General features: G+C 49.1%; 1 protein-coding gene across 2 annotated transcripts; it reads right to left on the bottom strand.

Moving 5' to 3' along the window:
• Positions 1-1,260: 1,260 nt before the first annotated feature.
• On the bottom strand, positions 1,261-18,541 carry BOK (BCL2 family apoptosis regulator BOK). Of its 2 annotated transcripts, none has more exons than XM_084529748.1 (5): positions 18,220-18,541; positions 16,939-17,312; positions 13,457-13,585; positions 6,937-7,100; positions 1,261-2,376 (listed from the first exon to the last, which is right to left on the bottom strand). In XM_084529748.1, exons 2-5 carry the CDS (start codon positions 17,159-17,161, stop codon positions 2,251-2,253), a joined length of 642 nt encoding a protein of 213 aa, XP_084385874.1. In that variant the 5' UTR covers positions 17,162-17,312; positions 18,220-18,541; the 3' UTR covers positions 1,261-2,250. The 2 variants fall into 2 exon arrangements, with proteins under 2 accessions (XP_084385874.1, XP_084385875.1); XM_084529749.1 differs by having other exon boundaries at positions 1,261-2,372.
• Positions 18,542-19,609: the final 1,068 nt, after the last annotated feature.

The raw sequence follows: 19,609 nt of genomic DNA, 5'->3' as shown, positions 1-19,609 counted from the left end.
TTGAGAAAGGTCTTTACAGCTGCAGTGTCCAACTGTGCTAGCTCCATCACTTCTCACACACCTCATCAAACACGAGGCATGGCAAGGCAAGCTGCATTTCACCAGCTGCTGAACTGTCCAAGTCATGACAGGGGTACCTCCAGATATCAAAAATCTCATAATTTTTCAGAAGTTTTTATACGACAACAAAGCCACATCCCCCCAATATGCTGTTTTTAGTGCATTTATTACAGCTCTGAGGGGATCCTCTCCGTGCTGCTCAAATGGTGGTTAGCTGAGCTCACCATGTGCACTATACCCAGGTTGTTTGTACAGCCAGATCCATCAGGAATCTACAGGAGAAAATCCCAAGTGGGAGAGGTGCTAGCAAAACCCCTAGTGCCAACAGAATTATGTCAGCACGGAAGAAAAAAGTCCTTAGGCAGCTCGGTTTTATCTGGGGAACTGCTGCAAGCTTTACCCAAACAAAAATGCACCCCCCTCGGGGCAACATCGGCTGTATCCATGCGAAGAACTCCACCAGAACCCACCCCAGATTTCAGTAGCATGGCCAAAATAACCACGTTATCTTCTTGGGGTTTCCCTGCATCAGGATTACTTTACTATTGAAAAAGTAGCAGTGAAGTGAGCTGGTAAAGCACTCTTCACTACGGGCGCAGTGAAACAGGCAAAGCTTCGTACTCGTGTTGTCAGGGGAGCAGCACATGTGCAAAAGGCTGGAGCAGTGAAAAGAAAAGGCTAGAGCAGTAAAAAGAAATGTCTAGACCAGTAAAAGGCAGCACTGCGCAATGCCGTGAACACCCACACACCTCAGCTGGCAGCTCTGTTGGTCAGAGCACGGCACTGCTCACAGGGATCCGTCCTGACAAGTAAATGCCTTGCTCATTCATAATTTCTGGAAGAAAACTGTGAATTCCCTCCAAATGCAGGGCATGGGGAGGGAAATCAGGAAAAAAATAAATAAATAACAGCAAATACTCATATAATGCCCCGTGTTGTGCATGCAGAGCAGTGTTCTTCTGAGAGGCCGTGCTCCTGGGAGCAAGGCACTGAGCAGGGTGCCTCCCATGGCAGGAGATGTGACAGGGGAGCAACACGGGTTAAGTTCCAAGCAGGAACCAGGGAAGTTGTAGTTTTAACACATTAACACATTCTACTAGGGAAAAAAGCTGGAGTATTTTTAGCATGGTCTAAGTATTTGTCTCTGCACTGTTTTGGCCTTTTTTGGAATTTTTAACTCTGGAAACAAATACAATACCCTTTGCAATAGTGAAACACCACCTATTTTCTTTTATTTTTTTGCCACAAAGAAGACTGCAATTTGTAATTCCGATGACATTAAATGAGAAACATATACCAGTTGCTTTTGACACAGCTTTCCCCCTTCGCAACATCAGGCAGCTCACTTACTCTTTCCGTAATTTCTGACCACATCCCCCAGCCTTTCCTACTCACACGTTTAGCTTTGTCTTCATTATAAAATCCAAACCCGAGCCGTTGCTTGAAAGCATTGTCCCTCTCTCCCCTGTTTCAAACATTACATGTGAGCACAGCAGGAGAGGTGAGGGCAAAACCCTTACCAATTCATCACATGCCCTCTGGTCCTGCCCCACACACAGCCACAAAACACCATTTCCAAGGTGCGTCAGAGGGAGAAGCACCTCACAACAGACATTTGTTTCATCCCATGAAGAACCCGCTGCTGAATGATCCCCTGTGGCACACTGTGCCATGGGGAGAGCCCGACAAGCCAGAGGCAGGCTGGAAGGAGGAGGTGGCGTTCAAACACGAGTGCAACAACAAGAACTGACACAAGGCAAGTCCGGGCACCAAGAGGAGAATCACATGCAGTGAGGGAGGGATGCTCCCCCTCTCTTATTTCTATTCCATTTCAAATATCAGCCCCTTCCTCCTCCCCTCTGCCTGGCACTAGCATAAGCATGCAACACGGTCGTAAGGAACAGAGGTCTGACAGTGCCGCAGTCAGCGTGCCCAGGGACTGGCGATGCCCGGGGCGTACCCACGAGTCACCCAGGGAAATGAGGCTCTTGAAAGGATAATGGTGAGAGAGGCTCCTGCGGCTGTCAGAAGGAGACTGTGGTCAGTCGGCTGCTGCCAGCTGAAGGGAGAGGAGAACAAGCCTTTTGTTTGTCCCGGATCTTCTCTTCCTCCTCTTCAGAGGCTGCCATTTCCACTGCTTCTGGAGTGGGGGAGGAGATGGGGCACGGGGCTGCTGCGGGCAGCTCGGCTTCATCTCTCAGGCAGCAACACGAAGAAGATCGCCTTGAGGAAGTGCCCAAAGCTGCAAACAGCAGCCACGAGCCAGTGGGAGCGAAGGCTGGGATCAGTATTCACAACACACTTCGTGATGTCTGCCTAAGGAAGAGGGAGCAGAGATCGTCAGAGATGCCCAGAATTGTGTCAGCCACCAAACAGACACTCCCACACCAACACGCTGCTTAGCATCACTTTGCCATGCTGTGAACAGACACAGCCACTTGCCCTGACAACTTCTATGCACAGCAGGTTACTAGATCAGGCTCAAGAGCTCTGTGGAAGGCACTTCCCTCATCCTACATCAACAAGACAAAGTGTCCGCTTCTCAGCCATGCCTGGGGAAAGAAATGCTACAGGTATATTGTCAAGCATTTTCCATTCTCAGTAATGAAATAAAAGAAACTTTCCTCTCCTTTTCAAAAAAGATAGAAAGCCTTGGCAATAGCAGCACTCTCATCCTTTTCTGTAAAGCAAGATGCTTCCCGGAGGTTGTCCTGTTTAATATCAGCTCAAGTTGCTTGCACTTTTTCTCTTGCCTTAATGTTTTATTTGGAACTCATTCAAGTAAGCCAACCCGCAATTTAAATCTCAAGCAATGCAAGCTTTGTTTGTGGAAATGTGTCTGCTGGCAGAGATGCCTCCCCAACACATGGGCCAGATATAAAGATCGTTTGGGCAGCTGGTTTCAAGTATTAACAGGAATGGAAGCTGGCCTGCAAGGAACAAAGAACAACAACCCAGCGAATCATGAAGACATGATCTCGACAGGCATTGGGAGGAGAAGGTGTAAAATATCTGGAGGGAAAATATCTGGATAGAAAATCACATCCTTCCAACCCAACCCAACCCGTTCTGTGATTCTCTTATTCTACAATCAGAAAGCAGGCAGGGGTCTGAAGGGACACATCCCTGTATCCAGTTACTGAATGCAGCTGCATTGATTCCTCTGCCTTCTACAGACCCAAGTCTGCTGCCAGCAGCCTCACCAGCCATCCCCACAGTGCCGGTGGTTCCTCCCTCACAGGAAAGCCTGAGGGGCTAGCATGCTGCATCGCTACACTGCTGCTCTCCGGGGAGTGTTCGGAGACACCGAGGTCCCAAATACCTGACGAGCAGAGACTGCAGGAGGAACGAATACAGGCAGTCATGGACGGGACAAACAGAAGGACAGGAAGAAGCCGAATCAGGGCAAGGGGTGTTCCCAAAGGTGAACAACAAGGTGCAGAAATGCTGCTGCCTGCAGCTATAAAAGCACAGGCAAACATCGCAAGCAGCCGTGCCAGCGTACAGCAGAAGATGCTGCAATGTGGCACGAGCGGTTACAGGTCTTTTACCTGTATCGTGGTGGAAAGTAAAATGGGTCTGCCTAAACTTTTCAGTGACAGCTTAGCAAACTTGCCATGCTTTGCCTGAACGGATTCAGCCTGGATCAGGGACTGGAACGGTGTTAAATTTAAAACACAGCTGTGCCAAGCTGCCTCTTCCCTCAGAAAGACAGGACCCTGTGCCTGCCTGACCGTGCATCCAGATGTCAGTGCAGCCGATTGCTCCCCACGAACTGAATGGCTCCTGGCTTTAGTGCCTCACGTCTTCTGCAAAACCAGGTAGGCACAGCTGGTGGGTGACAGCCACTGGGATGCGAAAGTGCAACCCCCTTGAAGCTATGCCATGCCTGCCAAAGGCAAGGTCCTCACCCAGCTAGCCATGAGGAACTGCAGTCAGAAGCACTTACAAGCCCATGTGCTGCTTGCTTAGATAAACAAAATAGCTCAGCTGTTTAACAATTGCCTCGGCTATTGTGATCCAAATAAAGTATGCCAGATAAGGCACTGGAACTGGAAATTTCAAAGCTTTTTGATTAAATAGGTCTTTCAGTGAGGCACTGATAAGCTGTTGTAGTGACAGTTTGATCTTTGCCTGTTAGTTATTCATTGAACAAAGTTTGAGTCTCAAGCTCAGAAAACATACATAGCAGCTGCTAAATCTTCCTGTTCTACTCTAAAGCCACTGCCAAAGCTGCACACTCTCCCCAGGGAGAGATGATACCTCCAGGGGTAAACGTTTCCTGTCTCTTCTAAGAAGTTTTGCGTTTGTTTTGTGTTGGGCTGTGGCAGGTGGAGGTTTTCTCCACCCTCCAAAACAGAATCACGAGGCTAGGGATTCCTGGAACGGAGGCGTGTGGGAAACTACTGCTGAGCGGGGACTTCCAAACACCTTCCCAAGGTCTCTGCAGTGGCTTTCCCAAAACAGCTCAGTGTGGTGGTTCCTCTTGGCATGCTTCCTGAGCTGATGTAAAAGAGGTAGGGGCCCTGTGCACAGGGGAAACATGGACTGCAGGCCAAGACAAACTAACAACCAGCTAGGTCGGGTGCCAAACGAAAGGGTCTCCAGTACACAGCTGTTTCATCTGGCCCATTTGTGAACCCAGGCTGGGCAATTTCACACCGCAGTGCCTAGATCAAAAGGAGGAACGCTCAGGGAAACACAGCACATGATGGAAAAAGGATTTGGAGCCTTCCCCCGGGCTGAAGGAACCATGTGTATCTAGAGGGAAAATATCTCCTTTCCGCAGCCCAAAGTTGTTGATAAGGCTGCAATCAGCACAGCCCAGCAGCTTTTACAGTCATTTTGTCCAAGCGGGGGCAGTGACATTGGCTTCCCTTTCCTAGAGCCAGAGCCTGAGAGCGAGCAGCATAGCTTCAAGGAAAATGTAATGGCCATGTGAAGAGGAATGATTGGCACAAGCAGCTAGCAGTGGACAGGGCTTATCTCTCCAGATGGCGAGAGGCAGCTCTGGTCAGGGGGTGGGTTTTGTGCCTTGTTTGCTATGCAACAAACTTTCCAAAAATATCCATTTGGAACTATCAAAACACTTTGTTTAGAAGTCTAATAACGCAAAACAAAAATGAAAACAAGATGTTAACTCACAAGAACATGTATGGTTTACCAAAACAAAGAAACAAGTTAGCTGGAGACTAGGAGGAGACACATTCCTGTGCAACATTCCAATTTTAATGAAACTTTTTTTTTTTTTAAAGGAAAAAATTGTTTCAGAGAAAACATTTCAACCAGCCCCAGCAGGTACCCTGTTAAAGTAAGCCCCACCAATGACGTTGAGGCAGGGATTTCACATGCAGGAACAGTGATACTTGATGAATTGTTTTTTCAGGTTATCCTCTGCAGTATCTTAGCACAATTATGTGTGCAGATGCAAAATGAAACAAATCGGGGCATGCAAATCAATGGTTCCTCTTCAGCCCAACCAACCAGTTCCTCAGCCCAGCTGGCCTCAAAGAGACATAGCTTTAGAAAGGGCAGGGATGATTGAAGATGGCAATGACCCTTAGGAAATGCAAGGGATCTAAAATCAGAACACTGCCTACTTTTCCAGTTGCCCTCCAGCAGACAGGTGCCTTCATCCCTGCAGAAGCCAGGTTATGGGGATGACTATAGGCACACTTGGGAACTCTCAGCACAGAGGAGCAATGCTCAGTTTGGAAAAAGATCCCCTCTCTGGGCCGGAGATTGGTGGGGAGCTTGCCCCTTTCCTGGCAGCTCAGGAATAAATGTCACCTCTCGGGAAGGAAGGACTGTGCCACTGTAGCTCAGCCTGGAAGGAGTGCATGCCTTGGGAACAAGATGTCTCCTGAGCTCTGTGGTGTCATATGGGAACATTTAACTCCAGACAGCATCTGCCAGGCAGTACCAAAGGGATTTTGGCTGTATCTTTCCAATAAGTGTCTATATCCCTGCCAGACTGGCACAGAGACCCAGAGAGAGATGTACATCGCCCAGCTTCCAACCCTGACCCTAGATGACCACTCATCTCAGGCTTCTGGGGAGCTCACTAGAAAGGTGTCTGGCTATTCCACAGCGCCTAAATAAAGCTCTTGCTTTAACCAGTGCTCCACTGCAGTGCATTTTATTTCCCATGGGGTACAGAGAGAGCCAAAGAAATCAGATGGGTATAGCCAACTGGTGCTTGTACCATGCTCCAACACAACACTGTGCCACAACCACAGTTTCAGAGCAGGCCAGTGAAAGCCAAGAGCCCTCCCAGCCCTATCAATAAGTGTTAGCAGTGCCCTTCAAAGCATAAGTGCCCTACAGTTTGAGCTACATCAGAAGTTACTCACGGAGCACCACCAGGTCAGGGATGGCACGAACTACCAGGTTTTAATAACCCTCTAAATTTCCTCATGGTGGCAAGTTACATTAGTATATAATCTCTGATTTGGGAACTGTGGGGCAGGTGGAATGGGAAATAAGCTGGCAGGCCTCATTTATTCAGTTTCAAGAAAACAGCTGCCCAAGAGGATGGCTCCTATTTGCAGTCTCCAACTACAACTGGCTGGAAGCTCCAGACAGGTTCGAGACAGGAACAGAACAGCAGTGGGTTGGGATTGAATTAGTCCAGCACAGACATGCAGGAGGCTGAGGACCAGAACAACGGGTGCTGTCACAGACAGGACCAGGAGGCAGTGACAGAGCTCTATGGAGCCTAGCACAGGTGTAGGACAGTGGTGGCCATGGGGCAGTGGCAGAATCTCACTCAATGTTTTTCTGCATAAAGCTGCAGCGGGGGCACTCTCACTTCCTTTAACTGGGATATTTCCTGGTGTGCGTGTGTGGAAGCAAAGACCATACAGCCTCTCTTACCCAGCCTCCTCGCCTTTTCAGCCATGTCACCAAGGTCTTGCGGACGAACTCTCCCAGGCAGTCGACGATGGTGTGCACCATGGCTGGCTGTGCGTGCCGCACGCAGTCCACCGCCAGCCCCGCCGCCACCGCGTAGAGAGACACCACCTTGCCCCACGTTATGCCTAGGAAAAAAAGAGAGGTATTTCAGCTTCACACATGAGCACACCACTCAGAGCACGCCACTTTCTAGCTCAGAGGAGCCTGTTCCAATGTGACAGGAAAAGCACGTAAGAGATAAGCATCCACACAGTCAGTTGTACTCTGATACAAGAACAAAAGTGGAGGCAAAGCTACAGAGGTGAGGAGGTTGGGATGCTCTGAGAAGCTAGGGACCTCTCTCAGCCTCCAACAACAACCAGGCAACTTCAAGAGTTTGGGTGCCCTGCCTGGAATATTTAACACTGCATATCCCATCCCACTGAGAGCGGTGCAGGGATGGGAGTGCCTGTCAGTCATCTAATTTCCCTAAAGCAGAGCCTCCTGCCAGGCTGACCTGCCATTAGCGAGCGCTCTGTGGAGGTTGCCCCAGCAGCAGCCATCTTCCTGTTGATGCTGAAGAAACACACTAAAGCCCAGCTCTGGGTACCAGCCAGCCTCCCTGGGGCTCCCTTGCAGTTTTCCAGCACCACTGAGTATAATCCTCCATGCTCACACACTGCAGCCAGCAATCCCTGATCAGACTCTTTGTCAGGACCAGTGACCTGGAAATGCAACCCTTTTGCATGCATGGAGAAGAACTACCACCACCATGTGGGTTTCCTTTGGCTCTGCTGGGAAGTTTACTACCCCCCTTAATTTATGATCTGGAATACAGTATTTGACAAGCATTTTGGGAAGTATTTTACAGTGAGAGATCCCTCCGGAGCCTTTCCAAGGTCTGTCCCAAATGTAGACAGAGGCCAGGTGAAGTTTTAGTTGTTTAAAGAAAACACAAAATCATTCTTGCGAGGTTGCAACAAGAAAGAAAACAGGTATGAGGGAGGAAAGGCAGATAGTTGTTTAGCCACTAGATCTAGGCACCAGAAGGGGTTAAACACATGATATAGAAACTGGATGTGCTCAGCAATCTATCAGCTAAGAAAGCCTTGAATATAATTTAAATTTAAAAGACCCTTCCTCTTTCCTTTATTGCCGTCCCAGACCCTGAGGCATCCCGAATATCTCTCTAGGATGGGGCCTGAAAGTCCTTGTGTTTGCTCACACTGCAGCAGAGCACATCTCTTTAACATACGTGCAGGTGTGAAAGCATTTCTGGGGTTCTTCCACTTGATGCCTCAAAAGCGACGCTCACACTAACACCTTTAGGAATTACTTTTTTATTAGTAAAAATGTGCAAAACTTTACAGAGAAACTATTCAAACATCAGTCATAGGAATGGCTTGTTAGACTGGAGACAATCCATTTACTGTTCCAAAAAAAAAGCCATTTTTCTACTCATGACTGATGCAAGATCAAAATCTCCAGCAGATCCTTTTGCAAGGCACTGTAACAACAATAACCCCACAGTAGGTCAGTCTGCTGTGATCCTCTGTCCTTCACCAGCACTATCCGCAGGATCAGAGGAAGTTATTAATGTAGCTAAATTGGCTGTTATTTGCATTCTGATGTTATTTTCTGAGTCGGCTCTGCAGGTCCCCTCCCCAGAGCTGTCACTCAGGAAGTTCACTGCCTGTGTGGTATTCACACTATTTATCTCTCTTTCTCACATTGTGTGTCACCATGACAGCCAGCAAAACAAGCCAGGAAGAGGCTATAAAACCACATGAGAAAACACCAGGCTGAAGGTTTCTCCTAGCAAGGCAGAGGCTGTCCTGAGGTAGGCCAGTACCTCTCCACCCAAAGAAAGAGGCTTTAGAAGGTTACCTGTCACCATCCATGACCTCCCGGACCATCATCTCAGCTGGCTTATAACCAGTTTTGTGTCAGCCTCTTACTGCCATCCTGTGTCCCCACAGAAATGTGGCTCCTTGCATTTTGAGTTACATGAACTGAAGTTACCCAAAATCGTAGGGAACAGTCCAGTAGCTTATTCCCAAGCTTTTACTGATGCTCTTCACTCCTAAATATCTAAAGCAAGCCCACTGGTTTCGGGACATTTACACAGCAGTAACCAAGACTGGAGCTCTGGTCACCCCAGTAAAAAGGTAGCTTTAACTTTGTTTTAAACCCAACTGTCTAACAGGAAAAAAAAAAAAAAAAAAAAAGTTCTTCCACACCCTAAGAAAGACATATTAGACCTCTGATTTCCCTAATACACAGCAAACCATCTTGCTCTATGGACATGTTGGTCCAGCTACCTCCTTCCAAGAAGGATAGAAGGAAAGCCCCTTCAGCTCTTGTGTTCTCTGTCACAGTTGCTACGTAGTGGTGTAGGGTGATGAGTTCTTGGATTAATATTTCTGGTGTAGGGTGACCAATTCTTGGATTCTTGATATTTCTCAACAAGGGCCTGCATGAGGTGAACCCCCCTCAGCACACGGATGGAGCACCCGCTCCTTTCACACAGAGGCACCCCCTGCCTCAGGAGGGCTCCAGCGGCCAGCAGCCCCGCAGCAGGTCCCAAACTGCGCTCCCACAGGACTCCAGCTTCATTTGCTCTTCTCTCAAGGACTGCCTTGTCAGTGGCACCGTGTGGAGTTGTATCTGGCCAGTGCCTGAGAAAGGAGTGTTGTCTTGCTCCAAATTCCTCTAAAGCCAGGCTGCCATCCACAGGGGCTGCTCGTCCCCAGGTGCTGCTGAGGGACAAGTGATTCGCAGCTCTCTGTTGTGTGTGAGAGAGTGGAAAAGCAGTCCTGAATGCAGCGATTAAAACAGAGATCGCCCTAAAACTTCTATCCACAGAGGTTGAAAAAAAGGATGCAGAACATGTGAAAAGCTGCTTAGAAGGAATCTTTAAAAATAAGAAATACACGTCGCAGACTCAAGGCCAGCCGTGGAGCTGGAGGCATGTAAACACTGGCGAGCCCAGGGGAAAATGAATTAGCAGGAAAGAACTGCTCTTGAAACTGTTCCCACTGCATATCAGCTTGTCTGCCCCAGGGGGAGCACGAAGAGCCATGAGACACGACTGTGCAGTCTCCAAGCACCATGCTATCCAAGGTTACCCAAATAAATTTCCCTTTGCTCCACTCAGCATCAAAGTCTAACTTGCAAATCAGGCCTAAGAGTAATATGATCAAGTGCTACATTTCAACAGCTGGGAGAATATGGTCAGACACAATACACTTCCCTCTGGTGAAGAGAACGATGCCAAGAGGAATGTGCACAAGGCAGGAAGCTCATCTCATAAAGCCTAAGTGATGTGGCAGCCGTGAGATGCTGCAGGGGAAAGTGTTTTCTCATGACAACCCGTTAACCACACATCCCTGCTCCTCGTCATACAGGGTTCACTTCAGCCAAAGCACTCTTGAGTGAAAACTTACCAGCACCCATATAAAATCAGGACAAGACCTCTTTTAGAGAGCCCTCATGCCTAGCAGTGCTTACTGACTGGGAAATTGTTTCCTTTAGGAAAGGAAAACGCATCTCCCTTTTCTTCTTCTGTCCTTCCACCAAGTGACCCCTTCCTTCGGGGATTTATTTAAACAGTTATTGTAAATGCCAGCTCAGCCAGGCCCCAGTCCATAACCTGTTAAAGTCAGTGGAAAATCTCCTGCTGGCTCCAGAGCAGCTTTGGACCACCCGGCAGAACCAGCTGTACTGTCCCTGAAGATGAGTGAGGCTCTGAGTGTGCTCAGAGGGAATTAACTCGTGAACTGATGCTACTGAAGATCCCTCCATATCCAAAACAGGTCAGGGCTCTGTCGTGCCAGGCTCTGCACAGGCAGGCTCTCCTTGACTAGGATAACTAACAGCTTGTTAGAAACAGGGAAGGAAAATACAGCTTGAACGTTACCGTGCTCTGTGACCTGCTCACTTTCTGCCTATAGTCTCAGCTGTTAATCTTGCTGTAACTGGGATTTGAGCTGTCCGTGCTACACCAGAGGAAAGGCAAACTTGAGATCAGTGGAACAGACAATGCTGTAAAGTTGACTAAGTTGACTACATCACAAGCACCCATGCAGAGGCATCAACCAGGGAGCCAAATGTCCTCGGTCTTCCCTTCTTGAGATGTCCACCCAAAGCTTCTACTTTGTCCAGATGCGTAGACAGTGGGGATAGCACGTAAGCACTGCCAGAGGTACAGTGTGAAGATCTGAAACCTCTCCAGCAAGACAGGGTCAAAATCCCCAACTCCCTTGCTGCATAGGCATTGCATGCCACTAATGGGACTCTCCAGACTGTTTAGGCCTGGCAGTGTCAGACTGTGGCTGTTTTCTTAATAAACTGGACAGTGAAAAACAGGGTCAGATGCTTTAGCTATTGGTAATTGGCTTGAAAATTCAGACTGTATTTGAGCTCTCTGGTTTCCTTTGCTTGGTAAGAGCCTCTTTCCTCTGAACTATGAAAAAAAAAAGGAATGAATGTCTGGCTGCCACAGCCAACTCTGATTTGCTGGATTTAGCATTAAATGTTGAGTCTTGAGACTGCAACTAGGACTCAAGAATGTTAAAATCAGCAAACTATTCCCCCTCTGCCACCCGGCAGCAAGAGAACTTACAATAATTAATTGATACAAGTGATTGAACACAGAACCCCTGCTTCATAGTCACAAGTTTTCTTGCTAGTTGGTATGAGGCAGATATGGGAAAGAGGACACAGAGCACCAGGGAGGTTTGAATCCATTTCCTGCGCAGCCAGCCATCTGCCAGCAATTTATGCAGAACGGTGTCCCCAGACGAGGGGCAGCACTGGCTGCAGAGCTTTAGTCTTTGTATCTAAAATGCTCCCAAAGTCTCTGGTATTTCCAGCCTCAAAGGGCTGAGTCTGGATCCCATTCTCACCATCCTGAAAACCCCATGGTTAAAGCCAAGAGTTAAAATTTCTAGCTTTACTTTCAACAAAAAACATTTTACACCGCCCAAAATTTTCACCCAACTCCTGAGCTGGGAACTTGAAGAGCAAAAAACGCAGCTCTCGATGCGTCTGTCAAAACATGCTGGCAAGGGCATGGCTCCCAGAAGCCAGCAGGGATTTCTCCCCAGCGTCATGTTTATGCAGCACAGCAGCACACACAGTCTGCACCACCTGTACCCATTCAGCTTTCTGGCTTAATTCCCTCTGTCACTTGGGCTGATGCAGTCAGCTATACTCATCTAAGAAGATAAACTGCTTACCTGCACTGCAAACACCCAAGCCTGCAAACCTGACCTCCGTTTTTTTCTGTAAGCCTTGGCATAATTAAAGCTCAGCTCTAAAAGGACAGGACAGGGCACCTGTACTTGGAGCACAGTCACACTCAGACATTCCTGCTGTGTTTGCCTGGCTCTTGCTTTCTGAGCCCACACTGCCTACCAGGCCAGGCTAGTGCAAAGGCAACCTGCATTCCAGGAAGGCTCTGAAAGGACATTGAGGGCTACACTAGCTACAAAATACAAATCTATCCACTTCTTATGACACAGTTTCTATGTCCCTGATCCAGGGAGAAAATCTGCCTTGCTAAACCTGACAGGAGCCCGGCTTTAGCATTCCCTCTCAGATCTCTGTTGCCATCTGTTGCTGTTCCAGAGAGGATCTGCGCTCTGCATCACAACACACTTCAGATCTGAAGTCCAGGATGTCAGCACAGGGCTTCCCTGGTGTGTCAGTGGCTCCCGTGCAGTTTATGCTCTGAAAAATGTATAGCTGACTGTGAAGATAAAAAGGTTTTGAGCATGGAAGCCTGCTTGAAAGTACAGCAGAAACTGTTTTCAGGGGAGGCCAAGGCTCCCTCGCAGGAATGCAGCACAGAGTGGAGTTTTGGTTTTGTCAGTAACCTCCAGGAGCAAACAGAAGCAGAACACTCACACCTAGGCAATGGAGAAGCTCAGACAACCTGCTTGTGGGGAACAGCTAGCCACGAGGACCAAGGTCCCGTCTCTGGCTCTGAGGAAGGAGAAGCAACAACTGAAAGCAGCAGGCACCATTGCAGCTCTGGCTATTGCTGAGGGAAAGAAAGCCAGGAAGAGGGGAACTCCCTTGTGATGAGATGGTTCTGGCTCTAACAGCAGCAGCATGAGCTGGAACAAGGGAGACTCCCATGTAATGAATCTTCTCTGGCTGCCAGTGGTGAGCGAAGCAGCTTGGAATGAGTGACATCCCTGTGCAATGAGGTAACACCACCTCCTCAGGAGGAAGGGCAGGAGATGGCTTCTCGAATGAATGAGAACCTGCCAGAAGGATGTACAAAATAGGGCATTTCCCTGCCAGAACAACAGAGCACGGACGAGCCCTCATTAAATCATTACAGCAGGGCAGGCGGCCAAACTGCCCGCAGCTCTTTCAGAAAGCAGGCCCCACCTTGCAGGCCATCCCAGAAACATGCCTTCTCCGAGAGAGGCAGCCCCATCCCGGCCCTTTCCACCCCAGCCCTGTCTGTGTATCTATCTGTGTGCAGTACCTGCAGTGAAAATCTGCGCGGCTACAGCCAGGAAGGCGTCTGTCACCACTGTCTCCGAGTGCAGCGAGATGTTCAGCTGGCGGGCGATGTTCCGGTAGACATTGGGGCGAATGTATTCCAGCTCATCTCCTGGAAGCAAGCAGGCAGGAGTCAATGCACAGGGCACTAGGTCCATGCCAGAATGACCGCTGGGGTCATCTCTCGTGTCCCCCTGGCCCCAGCTCCACCTTGCTTTAAACAGGCAGCAGAGTTCTTAGGGTGATTTAGAGGCAACCCCCCTGCATCTCCTCCCTTCTTCCCTAATGCCCTTTATGCCTGGGACATCTAAAGGGAGTGGTACCAGTGTCGTGGCTGCAGCCATCCCTGATACAAATGGTGTTCCCAGGCTGGCTGTCAAAGTCAGAACCCAGCAAGTGCCTGCCTTTACCCCACTACAGAAGACAGGCCTGAGAGAAACAAAGCCATCCCCATTTTTTTTCAGAAGTGAGAAGGAGGCATGTCCACCTGCGTAAGCTTTTCAGAGATACGCCCTTTCTCAGCCTGTACAAAAACGCCTTATTATGAGAGTGACTCAAGAATGCTGCAGGCTGATGAGAGCCAAGAATCCACCCAGAGCCACACAACATGAAGTGAGCAAAGAGAAGCCCAGCTCAGCTACTTTGTGCTACCACAGGCAGAGAGCATCGACCTGGAGTTCCTTGTCTCCTCCAAAGGGATCCTTCGCCTGCCTGGCTCCTCAGCAGCAAGGATCCTGACACAGACAGAGGATGTGCTTTCAGCTCCAGGTTGTATTTTCCCCCATCTGGGAAATGGTTGAAGGTGTTACCTCTCATGGCTATTTAATGAGGGTGGCCAAGATGCTGTGGGAGCATTACACGATGCAAACACTGCAGGGGACTGATGCTCTGTGTGTGTAGGTTCCTGTTTGGCGATCTAGATTGAAAAGGATGTCCCTCATCCTTCTGCATGGGCATGCCCAGGGGAAGAGGAGAGCTGTCACAGCCCCCTGCCATCCCCCTGCAGCACCCAGGTGTCCTGTCCCAGCCACAGGGCAGCCGGTCCCCCTGAAAATGTCACTACGTGGGAGCTGAAAAGGAAAGACATCACCGCAGCCAGGATCTTGCTACAGAGGCATTAGCTGCTCAGCCTGAATTCATTGAACCGGTCACTGGCACTCAGCCCAGCACGGGCAAAGCCTGGCTTTGGAGAAGTCCACAAAGGAACTGTGGCGGCCCTTTGTGCCCATGGGATTGTTGCACACAATCTGATTGCGAGAGGAAACCCTGCACATGTGTGGCCAGCCCTGATAAGACGAACCATTCGACAGCTGTTCTCACCCCAAAGGGAGCTCGCAGGCTTCCCTGTGGCTGCAAGAAGCCTTGCCCTGAGCCCAACGGGGAGGATGGGGAGTGGGACAGGCTGGGATCAGCACATGGTAGCCTGCCACTGGGAGAGCTTTTAACAAGCAGTGACTGGAGGACTGAGATGAGATCAGGGCCCCCTTGGGTTGGAAGCACACAGCCCGGCCCCACAGCAATACACAGAGCAGCGGGGGAAGGAAAATGTGCAGCAAAGAAGTCCCAGGATCACTGCTGGCATCCTTCAGGGTCTGTTAACTGACTGGCTGCACAATTTGTGATATTCAGAGCAATTTCTGTGCTTCTCTTTCCTGCAGCAATCTTGGAAGGGCAAGCAGGGCAGCAGCAGCAGTTTCCACAGGCAGGAGCTCAGTTCAGAGGAGAAAAGGCACTTGTCTGGGTTTTGCCCACAGGAGTGAGGAGTTCAGATAAACCAGACCTATGCCACGTATGGCAGGTGGCTCTGAGGTGTCTCATTTGGCCATACAATTAGGTTTTACCACACATGATCAGTTAATTGCACTGGCCAGTTGCTAAGCCGCACTGAGCTGATGCTGCCCAAGAGTTTGCAGCTGCACAGCCTGTGGCCAGCACCTCTGTTGGCCCACCAGCCAGCTCACCGGGCCCTGCTGCCTTGCCATGTACGAGAGGAGTAGGAAATCCCTTGAGTTTTCATCTCCACAGGATTCTCAGCACTAGCACAAAGCAAAAACTGCTCTGTCCAGTAAGCAGCCGCAGCCTACAGCGCCTGGTAGGAGCCAGATACCACATGGCCTTGCCCTAGGTATGGCCACAAAGGGAAAAGGAAGGGACAGCCATGTGGCAGGTGGCGTTTCTGAACAAACAGGGTGGAAGCTACTTGTTATCCAAACAAGAAGGACTGTTCCCCTTCTCGTTGCATGGGTATCATGGCTCTCCACAAACAGATTTGTTCAGAGAAGGCGCCAAGTTCCCGGGACCATCAGCCAAATCTTTCCATCTGGACATGAATAAGTAATAGGAGAGTCACCCAGGAGACGCCTTCGGATCCAGTCTGCCACCTGCTTGCCCTTTAGCATGCTCCTGGCCACCCACAGACCTGCCTGAAAGCAGCCCCCAGCCCAGGCAAAGAACTGGGGGGACAAAAGGGCCACCAGACTGACAGAAAAACACACAAACAAAAATGTATTAGTCAGCACAGGAGAGGAAAAATTGTAAAAGAATAGTAATAAAAAGGCCACACAGAAGAAGAACAGCTATGCCCTAAAAAGAAATTTGGGATAACATCAAACAGAAGCGGAAAGAAAGAGGAGAAAGTGGAGAAACCAGTCTGGTCCTGAGTTGGTTAGGCCCACTTAAAGGTTGCTTCACCAGACTTATTTGAACTTTGGTGTAATTAAATCAGATGCAAATGCTAATGGTAGCTTCCAAGCCAGATGTGAACTGATATTCCAGCCTGCAGGCAAAGAGGGATGTTGGAAGCCACCTCCAAGAAGCAGAGTGCTGGGTCTTGCTGAAGGAGTAAGGTAAACAACAGCAAATGAAACATGCCGTCAACGCGCTGTCACTGGAAAGCAGCTTTTGTAAAATCTCCAGTGCACGCAGTCTAAGCAATTACCCCCAAATTAAACAGCCCTGCAGTTAGGTGAGCTGCTGCTGAAGCCCAGGTGTGGAGCCACCAGTGCTCTACCAGACGCCAGGCTGGGTTGCGTCAAGGCAGCCAAGTCACCAGGGCCTGGAGAAAACACCGCAAGACCTGTTTAAAATGCAAAGCTGACAAAAACTACTGAAAGAACTAAAACTCTTACACAGCTACAGTCTTATGCGGATAAAATTGGTTTGCTGTTGGGCTTTGTCGGACTGCATCATACCTTTTAGCTGTCGTAAGTCCTCAGAAAATGCAGCTCTGCAGAACCAGGGTGCAGAGCGATGCCCCAAGGAACTAAGGAAATAAATGCAAGGAGCTGTGCAGGGAAATCACCAAAAGCAAATTCCAGAGCTCACAGCAGAGAACAAAAGCCTCTGTATCATCACACAGAGAGCCTCTTGGCACTCATCAGTCCCAGAAACCACAGGCCCCTTCTTAGTCTGGTCTGAACTGCTCCATGCAGGACTCACTTCGCACCCATGCCCGCGGGGACTTACCCAGCCGCAGCAGTATGGTGGACACCTCGGCCAGCTTCCCGCCAGGCACCGGCGCGTTGCACTCAGGTTTGCTCCAGCTGACACCTGCTCGAACCAGCCTTGAATTTATGTAGTCTCTGCAGAGAGCCTTAGCTTGGGACACAAGCTCCTTGTCAGTGGGAGACCTGTCGAACACCTCCATCACCTCTGCAGCGAAGACTGAGGATCGGCGAAGCACTTCCATCCTCCGCTGCTGCACCCACGCCTCTGCATGCACTCGCTGGGAGGCTGACCTGATGCCTCAGGGTCTGCAGGAGCTGCGTGGCAATGCACAGCTCTCCTGATCCGTCACAGCTTCCAGCAGCTATTCTCAAAAAGCCAGTCTTTCATTTTACCTGCCGAATAAGAGCATCTGTAAGTCCTCTAGGCACACAAAGATGCAAGTCAGAAGCCAGAGTATTATACTGTACAGCTAAGCTAAGGTCAGTAGTATTGCACTTTGAAAAGATCTGTCTCAGTGAATCTCACAGACAAGTGCCCAAGTCTTCTTCCTTCTACTACTGACTACAGAGTCAGCTACTCTGATTTCCACTGGCAGTGTGGCCCGCAGAGGGGCTGCAGTTGTGCACCACCTATGTGTTTTCTCATTTCCCTTTCAGATACAGCAGCCCTAGAATCACACTTCAGAGAGACAGGATGGTCAGGACATGGAAACAATTCACAGAATGTATAGACAACCTCAGCTTGTTTCAATTAAACTGGAAAAAAAAAAAAAAAAGAATCCTGAATACCAGCTACAGTAACCTCAACCAGATGCAGACAGGAATTCCAGCTCAGTAGGTCCTGGATGTTTCTGAAGAAATGGCCCTAATGAATTGCAGGAACACGGGTACGGGAGCATTTCAAAGGTCTTACTAGTTCTTAACTCCAACAGAAGACCAGGTCTTTATCACAGTCAGTTTTTGATTCTGCAGCTTTTCTTTCTTTTTCTATTTTTTTGAAGGAACATACATATTGCTACTCAAAATACTTTAGAAACAGCAGAGAGAGCGAAACAGAAAGCAAATTCCAAAGAAAGTTTCCAAGTGTGAATGCCTAAAGAGAAAATTTTAAATTTCTTCAGTCACTTGAATTCATCTGTTGATTTTTTAACCCAGTGCAGCTTTTGAAATCAGTCAGACCAAAGCCTTTATTCAGGTATTTTAAATCTCCAGTTTTAGACATCAGTGTGCCTTAATGAATTTCCAGCTAAACAAAGCCCATTCCTTTTGTCCGTCTCCACAACAACAAAAATGCATTTACCTCTCACGTGCCGCTTTTTCCCCCTCAGTGATTGCTTTTGGTGTTTGGATCCGTGCTTGCTGGGAGGATGGGGACCACGGAGCCCTGGACGATGCTCTGAGGCCACTGTCACAGCGCCGTGCCACCAGGCAGGCAGTGCCACTCAGCCTCCCGGGGCTCCGAGGCCACTGTCACAGTGCGGTGGCACCAGGCGGGCAGTGCCACCCAGCCTCGCACCCTCCTGCACCCGCCGGGAGCCCTGGGGCTTGCCCTGCTGCTTTTAAGGGACCCAGAGGCAGAGGAAAGCTGCTGGCTTTAGCCTTGTAAGGAAGATGAAATAACCAGGAGGTGGGGTTGCTGAACACGCTTTCTCCTCCCCTCGCTTCCCTCTTAAGGAGGTTCGCTGGCAGCCTTGGATGTTCTGCTGAGATGCGAAGACAAGACACCGGAGTCGGTGTTTTGGGCAGCCACTGGTGGGTCCAAAACACTGGAGGTGAACGGAGAGCTACGACGTGGGGCAACACAAGTGATGCTTACCTTCCCCAGAGCCAGGAGCAGCCAGGTTAAGCAAAATTGAAGCGACTTTGCAGGTGGAAAATAGTTTGTCAGGACTGAAATGCTTTGCAGGAACATGCCCATTTCATTTCATTGTGTTAAAAAATCTAACATACAAAGTTTAAGGAAAACATTCCAATTCATTCCAACATATTCCAAAGTTATTCTCAACGTCAGCTTCTTGTTGCATGACCATTGTATTAATGCCACGATTCTCAGCTTTGTTCCTCTGGGCGTGTGATACCATTTCACCTCAATAAACCATGTACAAATGTTGACTTTTTTTGTTTCTGCCAGTTTGGAACAAAGGAGGCTTCAGAAACAGAAGTTTCCTGCAGAAAAATAGGTTCTACCAGCCCAAACACAAACGTTCCCCAAGAAATACGAAGCTGTAGGCTGATAACTGAGAACATGGCGTGTTCACAACGCTTCCTTCCCAGAAGGAGGTCAGAAGCAAGAGGTAACCACTGCCATCTCTCGCCTGTCGCCTTTGAGAAAAGACAGAGGCACCTCTGGAGGAGCTGATTGCCAAAAACGAGCACAACCTGCACCACTGCCGGTCTTGAAGGAACAACTGACCTGTATGTAACACCTTGCTGTATGATGTATCGAGGCCTCGCCTATCAGGGTCAATTCGACATACGTGTATACAGCAGCAGTTAGCTCAGAACCCCTGCCTTGCCTCAACACGAAGTACCAGAAGTAGTTGCCCAAAGATTCTCTCTGAAGATTGTGTCTTTATCCTCTTGCCTTCCTCAAATTTAAATCTAATCACTGCAGACTGAGATCTGTCCCATGACAATTGAGAGCTGGTGCTGCTGCCTGTCCCTAATACACACCTTTGCAGCAAGCAGCC

This window comes from Aythya ferina (genome assembly GCF_964211825.1).
Source record: "Aythya ferina genome assembly, chromosome: 9".
Classification (NCBI taxonomy): Eukaryota; Metazoa; Chordata; class Aves; order Anseriformes; family Anatidae; genus Aythya; species Aythya ferina.
This window is presented reverse-complemented; position numbering and strand designations above follow the sequence as displayed.